Genomic DNA, 13,148 nt, shown 5'->3' with positions numbered 1-13,148 from the left:
TCTGGAAGCTTCGAGAGCAGTGCTCTATGCCACACCCGATCGAAGGCTTTCGCTATGTCCAAACTTACCGCCAGCGCCTCCCCCTTGGACTCAATTGCCTCTGCCCACCTATGGGTAAGGTATACAAGGAGGTCACCAGCTGAGCGACCACGACGAAAGCCGTACTGAGAATCGCTAATCAACTGGTGGCCCTCTAGATACCTCAAGAGCTGGCTATTAATAATGGTTTCCATTATTTTGGAGAACAAGGAGGTTATAGCTATTGGGCGATAGTTGGACGGATCAGAGCGATCGCCTTTTTTTGGGATCGGATGTATCGAAGCGGTCTTCCAGCACTTCGGGACAGTGCCGAGCGAGTACAGGTACCGGAAAAGGCGCGTTAAGACCGGAGCCAACTCAGGAGCACAAGTACGCAGCACAATTGGGGGGATACCATCCGGCCCGCTCGACTTATGAATGTCCAAGGAAGAAAGTGCTTTGCGGACAGCACGTTGCTGGAATGTGATTTCCGGCATCGAAGAATCACACCGCGAAATGGTCGGTGGTGATCTCCCTCGGTCATCCAAAGTCGAGTTGGACGCGAAGAGACAGCCCAAAAGGTCGGCCTTCTCCTTCGCAGTATGGGCTAGAGAGTCATCCTCCCTGTGCAGTGGCGGAATGGCGGGCTGACAGAAATTCCCTTGGACAGCTTTGGCGAGAGACCAGAAGGCTCGTGTCCCTGAAGGGAGTTGGGCCAATCTCTCGCCAAATCCGGCAATGTGCTCTGACTTTGCCTTAGTGATTTCCCGTTTGAAGGACCTGGAGGCTGAGTTATATGCTGTTTTAAGTTCGCTGGTATTGGCATCACGAGATTTCGCCGCTTCCGCCCATGCCTTAAAGCATTCTCGCTTTCGACGCGAGGCCGCCTTGCAAGAACGTTTAAACCAGGGCTGAGACTTGCCACCGATCGGCACCGCAGAAAATGGAATAAAGAGTTCCATGCCCTGCAGAACCACTTCGGCGACAGAGGTGGCGACGGAATCTGGAGCTTCCGGCGAAAAGCACATAGGCCCCCAAGGGAAGGACGCAAAGAAAGACCGCATCCCATCCCAATCTGCTGACTTATAGTGCCAAATACGGCGACAACCCATAAAGCGGGGCCGTGAAGGGCGCGTAGAAGGCACAGTACTCCGGACCACACAATGATCTGATGAACCCAATGGCGGGTCAACAGAGACTTGATAGTTCTCCGGATGTGAAGTCAGCAGAAGGTCCAACAAAGAGGGTTTATGACCATCCACATCTGGTATTCGCGTAATCGCAGGGACCATTTGTGTCAGGTCGTAGGCTAAAGCAAAGTCGTGAAAGGATCTTCCCGCGTGATCGGTGGTTTCAGAGCCGAGCCAATCGGCATGGTGGGCGTTAAAATCGTTATTATTTTAATTATGTATGATATTTTAAACAAACAAAATTTTCTTCATTCAAAATACTATATCTCCAAACTAGTACAACGTAGTTGTCAAATATATACACGTGTCTTTTAAAGGTAAGGGCTAAATTAAAATATTAGGAATTACATTAGGATAAGACAGAAATTTGTACTATCTTTCATTTCATAAATCATGATTTTAAATCAGTCCGAAAGCAGTCATTTTACGATTTGGCATTCTGATAAACAAGAAACAAACTCCCTCCTTATCGTAAACCGCTGTGTGAGTTCGAAAAGTGAGTTACAGAATCGCAAGGCTGTTTTAAGGTGGAGCCGTAATTCAACAAATTTACCAAATATTAATTTAATAGTAGCGCCATCTATGTGTCAGCCTACGAACTTTTCAGCCCATCTAATATCTTAGAATCTGATCGCGCACGTACAGATAACAAATCTCTTAAACTAAACTAATAAACATTGCTATCGCCAGTTTATGGTTTCATTCATTCCTGTCATAACATAGTCTTAGTACAATTTATTCTATTTCTAAGCTATAAATTATGTTACTGGAATGCATTAACAAAGTCTAAATACATGTGGGTGTGTACATTCAAACCATTTGTCCAGCGAAACTAGTTTATGATTTATATTCTGTTATAGTAATCAAAACTTTATGTAGTTAATTTATCTCCTTGATGAAGTATCTATACATATATATATATATATATATATATAAATGCATTCGAAGGAATAAGGAATTAAATAGAATGACCCATCAATATTCTGGGCATTACAACTATTGCTTAACCTTAATGATCGTTTTTTTTTATTTTTCGTTTTTTTTATAAATACTAAATTTATGTATAAGTAATCTTAAAGCTACACATATACAAAAAACTTAGACAATAAAAAGCCAGAAAAGATTACATTGATAAACAAAATATATGAAACAGAAAACATACGAACATTAATAGATAAAAAATATATTAATCATGTACGTAGTTAAATTAACTATTTTGCATTAGATAGTTTGACCCATCACAATTGTGGTCATCACAACTGTTGCTTAACGATAATGATCGATAATTTTGGCATATAAACCATGTACTTAATTTTTATCTTTGATAAAGTATCTAGAAATGAGAGCGATACATAGAAATACATTCCAAGGAAAAAATTATTTTCTTTAAACTAGCTAGTTTGACCCATCACAATTCTGTCCATCACAACTGTTGCTTAACGTAATTATCGATAATTTTGACTAACCTTTTCCACAAGTCTTCTTCCTCATCTCACATAACGATGGGTATATGTATCCGTCGGTCGCACAAACCGGTTCACCCTGAAGTGCTGGACCACAAATTCGCGGACATGACGCGTCTCTTGCGCCTTCACACCAGAATACAGCTGGAAAAAAGAGTTCAATTAATAAACAGATTACTATAACAATTTCATTTACGATGTGATAGTATTAAAATTTATTTTCGTGAGCAGTGTTGGTCTAGTGGCTTCAGCGTGCGATTCTCATCCCTGAGGTCGTACGTTCTATCCCCGGCTTTGCACCAATGGACATTCTTTATTGAAAGAATGTCCATATTGATGCGCATTTAACATTCGCTCAAACTGTGAAGGAAAGCATCGTGAGGAAACCGGCTTCATACCCAACAACGACGGCGTGTCAGGCACAGGAGGCTGACCACCTACTTGCCTATTAGGTTGACAAATGATCATGAGAACTGATTTTTTTTAGTTTACAAATTATTGTAAAACTTTGATAAGTAAAGTTCTTAGTCTAGTACTTTTTTTTAGATAATCATTTGTATTAAAATATTTCTGATTGCCTTATGTAATTTTTTAGTACACGGGAAAATTGACAGCAGGTTTATCTGATGTTAAGTCATACTACCCATGAACGTACATTACTACAGTGAAATTAGTCTCGAGAAATTTTTGCATATGTAGTGGTGTGTATATTACTCAGATCTTAGAGCGCGTTTCCACTATATCGTTCTGGCCTATACAAAAATGTTTCGATATCCTAACATTACTATTTAATATTATACTTATCCCTAGCAACACTCTGATTTTTGTTATCAATAAAAACAAGTTTTTATTTAAAAAAAAAGGTTTTGACTTTATAAAAAAAAGGTGTGTGCGCGATTCACACACGATAGAAGTGAAACTTCAAAGAGGAGAGACCGATATATATTTTTTTTTCCTTTCATCTAGGTTTTTAAAACTCCGGGGGGTCTACGGGGGGGTCAAAATTTATTTTTGGCCTAGGACGCACCGTTTCCGAGATATTTCAATCTAAAGCAAAAAATCGTCACTTGATAGTGGAAAGTGGAAACACGCACAAAACCAGAATAAACCAGTTTACGCTGTCCGCAGGTGCCACGTGCAGTCCGGCGTCAGTCGCTTGGTACTGTTAGAACATAAAGCACACACTTCATTCAAAAATTATAATTATTACGTTAATTGTTAAATTTTGTATTTGTTGATTGTTGTTATTGTTTGTTATTATTGTTATAATATTTGTTGAAGTGTTTAATTTGTGTGTAAGTGTTGCAACTTTATATTGTTAATTAAAAATGGCTCCAGTGTTAAAACATGGTCGAGGCAAGCCTTTGACTTCTCAAACTAAAGAAGTTTTGTACTGTTTGTACAAATATTTCGAAAATGAGTGTAATAACAACCCGAGCAGTATTATGACTCCCACTCAATTAGTTGCTAAATCAACGGGAATTTCAATAGCATCCGTCAGAAAGGTAGTATCAGAAAGCAAATGTCGACCTTCAGATCAGGAAGTAACATTTAAATCTCCTAAAAAGAAACCGAATCGTAAACCTACAATAGTAATCGATAACTTTGATCAGCAAGTTATCAGAAGAACAATTCATGACTTCCACATCACAAATAAAGAAATTCCCACTTTGAAAACTTTGCACGCAAAATTAAAAGAAGATATCGATTATAAAGGTTGTGTCAGCACGTTACGAAAACACGTCATGTCATTAGGTTTTAATTGGAAGCAAACAGAAGATAACCGGAAACTTCTTATGGAAAAACACGAAATTAGATACTTGCGAATTAATTATTTGATGAAAATTGCTGAATATCGTGAACAACGCCGACCAATTGTTTACACCGACGAAACATATATACATACATCACATACCCTCTCGAAATCTTGGTCAGATGGAAGCACTTCAGGTTTGAAGCAACATATATCGAAAGGCAACCGCTTAATCATTGTTCATGCCGGTGGTATGGATGGCTTTATACCAAATGCATTGCTTATGTTTAAAGCCAACCAAAAAAGTGGAGATTACCACGACAATATGAACTATGACAACTATTCAAGGTGGATTCAAACTCAATTAATACCCAACTTACAACCAAATAGTGTTGTTGTTGTTGACAACGCACCATATCATAACTCAATACAAAATCCTGCACCGAATAGTAATTCTAGAAAACAGCAAATGATTGACTGGCTGACATTGCGAAACATTGAGCATTCATCCACGTTGCTTAAGCCTCAATTATATGAACTGATTCTGCAAAACAAGGCGAGATTTGTAGAGTACAAGATAGACGAAATATTACGACAGCACGGTCATACTGTGCTGCGTTTACCACCATACCATCCGGAGTTTAATCCTATAGAAAATATATGGGGGATAGTGAAAACATATGTCGCAAAAAAGAATGTCGCAATGAATATGAAGGTTATAATGTCATTAGCTGAAGAAAAAATGAACGCCATAACTGTAGAGGAATGGAGAAAAGTTTGTCTGCATGCTATTGAGGAGGAAAACAAATATCAGGGTAGAGACGCAGCTTTAGACACAATATCAGAACGAATCATAATTAATTTAAATAATTCATCTGATGAAAGCGAGGATGGGGATGATTGTGATATGCCTGGGGTTGATGAATTATTAGAATAAAACATTTATGGCCGGAGAACACCTAATTCATACACGTCTTCACTGAAGTGAAAACCGGCATTCACTGCTTGTAATATTTGGAACTGGCTTATCTGCCTCATACAGTTCCATAGATTACAATGCAGTGGATACACATTTTCACGTCCGTATTAGTACGTAGTGCGTATGCGTAGACGTGTACGCATTTGGTGTGCTCCAGCCACAAACGTATATTACCTTTAAAAAAATAAAAACTAAAAATAAAATGTTGTTTTTTTTTTTATTTGCTGACCATACACTACTACAAACGCAAAAATTTCTCCAAGCTAATTTACCTGTAGACGGCTCAAGTACGTTGCCGAACTTAGGAATTCGTACGCTAATGTCTTGACAGATAAGTCTATCAAAGTGTTATCAAACTAATTGAATTGAACACAACCATATATAGATATTCTAGAAATGGCTTTAAATCTATATTTATAAAAATGAAACCCGTTTTCCGTTGTCACGACATAACATGAAAACGGCTTGACCGATTTGTCTGATTCATTTTTTATAATATTCCTTGAAGTACGAGGATGGTTCTTACGGAGTTCTTACGGAAAAAATGAAAAAAATTGAGTGAAAAAGTCTAAAAACAACACTTTTCTATATTCCCATACAAAATATTCGTAATAATACTTAAAAGTCAATTTGAACTTTAATAAATTTCAAATTGACTTTAATAAATTTTTAAATTTATCATAAAGTTCATGTGTTCCGGGAAGGTAAATTTTAATTTTTTGACATAATGTATTTGTTGTCTTATCAACTTTCTTTTTTTTATCTTACTAGCTAGACCGGTGTCCCGAATAGCAGAATAAGTATTTAAAAAAAAATAAAGAATCGACTGTTAGGCGGTACGATGTTCGCCAGGCCAGCTAGTATAAAATAAATAGAATAATTGCATGGCGACACGCAAACCCTTAGCGAGGTATCTAAGTTTGAGATAAAAATCTTGGACGGCACGCATTGTCTACCGCGGGGCTGCTAACAGGGCGCCCCGAATTTACAGAATTTTACACGAAATTTAGGTTTTATGACCAGCGCTGGTCATTCTGCCAGATACCACATCAGCAAGTTTGCGCCTCAGTCGAAAAAAAAAGAAAGAAAAGGAATAATACTTTAAGTAGAAAATAATAATAATAATAATATTAGTAAAAGTTTTTTTTTAATATTTTCTAGCTTTCCCCAACTATGTTGTCGTCGGATGTATTAAATAACTTAAGTATATGTACAACTTAAGTAAATGGTAACCAGGATAATTAAGTACTACCAATTTCATTTAACAATTGTGTCAGTAAAAACCTATAAGCTTTTTTAATCTTATTTATTTAACCTATACCGATAACGTACGAAAAAACTTAAATAGAACATCTTTAGTATTGGAAATACCCGCGTATTTCTTGGCCGGACTTCGACAGAGTATCTCAATGTTTTGCAGACTAGGAAAATCCATTAGCACCAGGACAACTTTTATCTCGTGAAACTTTTTAGTTTATAAACATTTATATCAAAATTATTATCCATTAAATTTTGCTTTTAGCTAGTATAGAAAATTAAATAAATTATTTGAGTACACGACATTATATTATACAAAGCGTATAAGCTTTGAGCGTGTACTCAACATATAATAGAGGATTTATATTCATATTCCTGGTAGTTTTGCGAACGGATGGCGTAGTCTTGCTCTTTCGCAAATTTTGTAAACGTTTTTGATATTCATAAGCATGCCCTAAGACGTATCTAAACTGAATAAACGTATTTTGATTGATTGAATGAAATGCTAGTTGCTGTGAAACGAATTAATGCAATGTAACTTAAAGAGGGTGCCTACGTCTATACTTTCGGGGCATAACTCCGACGATTTAGAAAATCGCCACGCTTATAAAACTAAGAAAGCCTGAGTAAGCAAAATGTACAGCCTTGGCTCTTACAAGTACATCCCTAAGCTCTTTTCTTGGACCCTAAATATTTCAGCCGCCAGTACGACCGGTTCCGTAAAGAAAGAAAAACTCACACTGCGAGGTTATTTAAAAAAACCTCCTTAAAGTGATGGACCTTTCTGCAACTGATGGCACTGCTGGCAAGGTAAAAATGGCATTCATTGAAGGTCTACCGGTGACTAACTACTAAAATTGTAATTAATAAATCTAATAGTTTAATAATGAACGGCTCAAATATAAGAGTCTTTCCTCCAACTTTGATTTTGTTCTCTTTGGACGTGGGGTTCAAGTGCACAGACGCTAATTAAAGATTTAAGTTGGCGCCTGGTTAGTACCGGTGACCCTAACTGGAGCTTTCCTCGCTCAACGAATAAGTATCGCAATACAGCGAGAATTCTGCCAGCGTTAAAGGTACACTGCCACAGGGACCAAACTTTTTAAATTTGTTTTAATTTTCTTTTTTATTAATTTTTAATTATTTTTATTACGTAGGTTAAGAAAATTGTAAATTATAAATAATTCTGTATATTTGATTGCTATGATTACTAATAATTGATAAATAAAATAAATCAGTGGCGCTACAACCTCTTTAACTCTTGGCCTCAGATTTCTAAATCTGTTTCATGATCATTTTTAAATCTAATAGGCAAGGAGGTGATCAGCCTCCAGTGCCTGACACACGCCGTCGACTTTTTGGGTCTAAGACAATGACGGTTTCCTCACGATGATTTCCTTCACCGTTCGAGCAAATGATAAATGCGCACATAGAAAGAAAGTCCCTTGGTGCACAGCCGGGGATCGAACTTACGACCAACAATGCTTATAATCAATAATTGATTATATATTTAAAAGATTATACTATATAAAATAGGCCCATGGTGTTATAAAAAAAAAATCAGCATAATTGTAACTAAATTATTATGTAGATACATGGTGCTCAAATATTCAATAATATTGCAACTGTAGATTTTCTTTATAAAAAGAAAGTACTTAACATACAGTCAAACAGTGTGTGAGTAACGTCAATAAGTTAAGTATAATAATATAGTTGACTTTAGTAGGAATTAGTATTAAGTGGCAACCCTGGTTAAATGACCATATATCTTGGCTACTATGACCGTTATAAACAATTGTGAATGCCGTTCTCGGTTCACGTAAAATGATAAAGGGTTCGATTATATCTTTTGATGGGGGAACTGTTTCCGTAAGGTCGTATCTGATCGCTATCATAGGGAATTCAATCGCTACTGTTATGTTTAAATAGTCTATGGATAATAAGATTTCTATAGATGTTTATAAAATATTAAAAAATCGGTTCAACGATACTTTATTTCTCAAAGAATTACATTCACTAAGTGAGAAATTGTAGAGTAGGTAGTAATGTACATAATGTACATCGTACAAACACTACAAAATAAATGTCGCTGTCATGTTTGACACCGCAATTTAAATTACTTAAGGCGAATTTTAAATTAAGATTATCTTTAACGATTTAACAATAAAAATCGAAGATTTATATTTGCACCGGATTTAATTAAAGATACAGAAATGTTAAAAATATTTTAAACGAGAAAACTCAAATTAAAGTCGGGACTATACTACTTTAAAGCTACTAATATAATATTTTGGACAATATTATAACTAAACAATAATAATTATATGGACTTAGGGCCGAAACACATAACGCAAACTGCTTATTTTTGCGGCGCCGCAACGCCAAAATCGGCAGTTGCGTTGCCGCGTTGCGGCGTCGCGAAACAGGGCATTATGGTAGGGCAACCATTTTCTCGTGATTTTTGAGTGTGGATAGACGTCTCTCTGCGATGGATCGTAATAAACTTATTGCTTATTTGTTATTAAGAAGACATTATTCTATCTTAAAAATACGGCAAAGAAGATACTGGATACATCCATTAAGTAAGGGTATGAATCCAAATGGCGAGTTCTTTTCTAAAAAATACGAAGCATTAAAGATAGACGAAAAAAAATTTGTTGCCTACTTTAGAATGAGTATATCATCATTTGAAGAGCTATTAAGCGAGTTATCAAAATATATACAGAAGAAAAAAAATAAAGGAAGAAAACCAGTTACTGCTTTGGAAATGCTGGGCTTAACTTTAAGGTAAAACAAATAGGTTTCTTATTTTTTTTTATTGATGTTTATGGCACTCGGAATCAAATGTTTAGTTTTATTTGTACCCCTGGCTTTATACACCTGTGGTACTAGCGGGGTGTCGATAAAAATTTTGCATCACTAGTGTTCATGGTTTGGGGGTACCTAGTGGTACAAAGCCAGGTTCAAATGAAACAAGACAGAATCAAATTAAGCTTTTTGCATTATACAATTTTCTTACTTTAAGAATACTTTAATAGGCCTTAAAAAATGTAATGATCAATTTAAGAAAAATCAAACTCCTCATCTTGTGAAACATAGGAAGTAGCTGACGTTTCGTCCAGTAAAAATGGTGAATTTATTGGACGTTGTTGGTTTGATGATGAGGTAGTCCTCTGTTCAGTAATCGAACTTCCAGGAGTAGAAGTGTGGTAGCCACTCTGAACCGTATTATCGTATCTCATAGTTGAATATCCTTGATTGTAACCCTGATGCTGATATTCTTGATTATAGCCGTGATGTGTATTTTGATGAATTGAAGGTTGAAGAATGTCGGTTAATATTTGAAGCACCCGACTTTGAAATATCAATGTTTGATTCTCATTTAACGATTGTAGAGATGGTAAAATCCCCTTGAAAAAATGCAAATGTCTATTCTCCGGTGTTTTTAATATTGCCAATAAATCTTCTTCAATATCATCCTTATCATCTGCCTTTCGTTTTCGTGGTTGACTTTTATAACGAGGCAATGCCGTTATTTCATTCTCAATATCTCCTTCCGCTACGCATAAACTGGAATCAGTTGCATTTTGTGAAACCTTTTTCAAAAACTGTAATTGTTTATTCAAGTGATATTCTTTAATTTTTGCAGCTCCAGCTCCTGATCGATTGGCATCTTTTAGTTTTTTTTGATATTTAGCAAAATTATCTTTTATGGCCTTCCACTTCTTGACTAAATCATTACCTGCAACAAAAAACTTCACAAGTGAAAAATAGTAATAAAGACTAAAATTCCCTAGATTCCATTTATACTACATATAAAATTTGATGTAACTTTCATAAGTACTTTCGGTCCATCCAATTTCATATAAATGGCTGGCCGCCGAAAAAGAATAATTTTCTGCTTTTTCTTGACTTAGGCAAGTTAAAAACTGATTGACTTTGCCTAGAACAACCATAATGTAAAATATTTATTGAGTACTTCTTTGAAAAACTACCTGTCTATCTTTGAAAATCTATTCCTTTAGCAACACTATTACCTGCGCGGTTTGAGTTTGATTATACCTACATTTGTATTATTTTATTATTTGCCTACTAATTATTATTTCATTTTAGATTTCTAGCAACCGGCAGTGACTTTAAAACCATGCATACGAATTACTTCCGAGGAGCAAGTACAATAGCAAAAATTGTAAGGACAGTTTGTCGCGCCATATGGAAACATCTATCAAGTCAAAATATACCTCCTATAACAAAACAGGTTCTAGAAGATGTCGCTATTGAGTTTGACAAGAAAGCAAATTTTCCTAACTGCATAGGAGCTCTTGATGGTAAACATGTCCGTATTACATGTCCTGCGCACAGTGGATCACTGTTTTACAATTATAAGGGCTATAATTCAATAGTTTTATTAGCTCTTGTAGATTCTAGATATAGATTCATTTTTGTCGATATAGGAGCGTATGGCAAGGAAAGTGACTCCACCGTTTTCCAGAACTCTAAACTTTATGATTTGATTATGACACGCAAATTACCTATTCCTGTACCAAAGCCTTTACCAGGTTCTCAAAATGAAACTCCATTTGTTTTTGTAGGAGATGAAGCATTCTCAATTTCGAATAACGTCATGCGCCCTTACTCAGGAAAACATTTGTCGGTACAACAAAGAGTTTACAATTATCGACTGAGTCGTGCCCGAAGATATGTCGAGTGCGCTTTTGGCATCCTAGCCAATAAATGGCGCATATTTCATCGATCTATGAATGTGCAATACGAATTTGCGACAGACATTATCAAGGCATGTTGTGTAATGCACAACTTTGTTTTGAATCGAGATGGAGTACAAGCGACCGATGACATTATCTTTGATGATTCTGATCTGCAAATGTTGCATTTGCCCACAGCAAATGAAAATAATTTAAGCCCACATCTAATACGGAATGATTTTTGTAATTACTTTTCCAGTGATGTTGGCGCCCTAAGTTGGCAATTAAACAAAATATGAATATAGTTTTGAATCAAGTGTCCACTCTACGACTATAAATGTTACTCTATGCACAAGAAACGTTTGAAGTGCAACCATTAAAATTATAGCTATCTCTTTCAATTGCGTTTTATTTCATATCTTTTGGTTTGCTTATCAGTAAAACTTGCAAATGTGTGCAGTTTTGGATTGCTGGGAGGTAATGATTTAAACACAGGAACAGATTTAAAACGTAAATTACTATGAACATAACTTATCTTTAGTTTAAAATATCATTGCCTAAGACCATTGATATACAAAAAACCCAAGATGCACACTCAACGTCAAAAAAACGTCCTCAAAAAATGAGCGCAACATTCTAAATTGTGCGCTCATTTCAAATAGTCTCGCGTCTACAAGTGGAGTCGATGTTATTTATTTGTGTTTTTTTTTATAAATAAATTTATGTACTCTTGAACTTTTTTGTGTGTAGTTTTTGACAAATATATTTACGCTATATAAAGTGTGGGATTTTTTTTAATTTAAAGAAAAAACTTTTTAACCGGATTAAAGTTATGTATTATTATAAATTTACAACTATTTAACATCCAACACCTTTTGTCTTCAGTCACCGTGACCACTCACGCTGTAAAGGACCCGAAAAGTCGGATAAATTTAAAATTATGTTAAATAGTTGTAAATAAAAAAGTCATGTTCGACTCCACTCAATACCTTGTCCTACCGACCACGGTCGGTCGTAAAATTTTATTGCTTTAAGTACGTATACACTGCGTTGTAATAACAACTTTAAGCAATTCGCGTAAGGTTGATTTTGCAATAATATATGCTTGTAACATATACTGTTATGGACAGAAATAGTGTTTCGGGACACTTTCGAGCGTTACTTTTATATGAGACTGTGCATCTTGGGTTTTTTGTATATCAATGCCTAAGACTATATGTTACTACTTACCCAGTTTTGATTTTTCGGTTGAGTTTTTTTCCTTGTAATCAACATAAACGATCTCACAAATGCTTTTCCATGCTTCTTGTTTTATAAATTTGTCTTTATAGGTTTCGTCACTAGTATCCCACAAACAACGGTGTTCCTGAACCGAAGATATAAACAGATCGACGTCAACGTCAGACATTTTAATTTTAAAACTGCTTCTCGGTTGACACGTGTTGTTTGCAAGAGTGTTAGAAACAAACTGCATCATTGTCAACAAGTATGACGTCATAACGCTGGAATTCACGTCGTGCGTTGCGGCGCCGCACCGCTATAGCGCACTGCCGATTTCAGCGGCGCGGCGCCGCAACGCGCTTATGTGTTTCGGCCCTTAAGGCAGTTTTTGCCGCGCACCACCACTATTTGGAACCAGCTACCCGTACTGAAGTATTTCCGAAATAATTCGACTTAGGGTCCTTCAAAAAAGAGCATACAGATTCTTAAAAGGCCGGCAACGCACTTGCGAGCTTTCTGGCAAAGTGAGTGTCCATGGGCGGCGGTATCACTTAACATCAGGTG

At 36.2% G+C, this 13,148-nt stretch overlaps 3 protein-coding genes across 4 annotated transcripts in view; 1 reads left to right on the top strand and 2 right to left on the bottom strand.

Annotated features, from left to right (window-relative positions):
- The window catches only part of LOC125059499 (agrin), a 45,158-nt gene that overhangs the window by 17,576 nt on the left and 14,434 nt on the right, over window positions 1-13,148 (bottom strand). The window contains exon 2 of the mRNA XM_047663933.1: window positions 2,675-2,815. Within this exon, the coding sequence (XP_047519889.1) occupies window positions 2,675-2,815 (141 nt within the window). The remainder of the gene's footprint in view (window positions 1-2,674; window positions 2,816-13,148) is intronic.
- Window positions 9,136-12,951, bottom strand: LOC125059501. The gene is made up of 2 exons (XM_047663937.1): window positions 12,594-12,951; window positions 9,136-10,402 (listed from the first exon to the last, which is right to left on the bottom strand). The coding sequence occupies exons 1-2, from the start codon at window positions 12,859-12,861 to the stop codon at window positions 9,723-9,725; spliced, it is 948 nt and encodes a 315-aa protein (XP_047519893.1). The 5' UTR covers window positions 12,862-12,951; the 3' UTR covers window positions 9,136-9,722.
- Window positions 9,149-11,677, top strand: LOC125059500 (protein ALP1-like). Of its 2 annotated transcripts, XM_047663935.1 has the most exons (3): window positions 9,149-9,447; window positions 10,774-10,988; window positions 11,253-11,677. In XM_047663935.1, exons 1-3 carry the CDS (start codon window positions 9,149-9,151, stop codon window positions 11,660-11,662), a joined length of 924 nt encoding a protein of 307 aa, XP_047519891.1. In that variant the 3' UTR covers window positions 11,663-11,677. The 2 variants fall into 2 exon arrangements, with proteins under 2 accessions (XP_047519891.1, XP_047519890.1); XM_047663934.1 differs by having other exon boundaries at window positions 10,774-11,677.

This window comes from Pieris napi, chromosome 20 (assembly GCF_905475465.1).
Source record: "Pieris napi chromosome 20, ilPieNapi1.2, whole genome shotgun sequence".
Classification (NCBI taxonomy): Eukaryota; Metazoa; Arthropoda; class Insecta; order Lepidoptera; family Pieridae; genus Pieris; species Pieris napi.
Note: the sequence above shows the minus strand (reverse complement) of the source record. Positions and strands in the feature narration are given on the sequence as shown.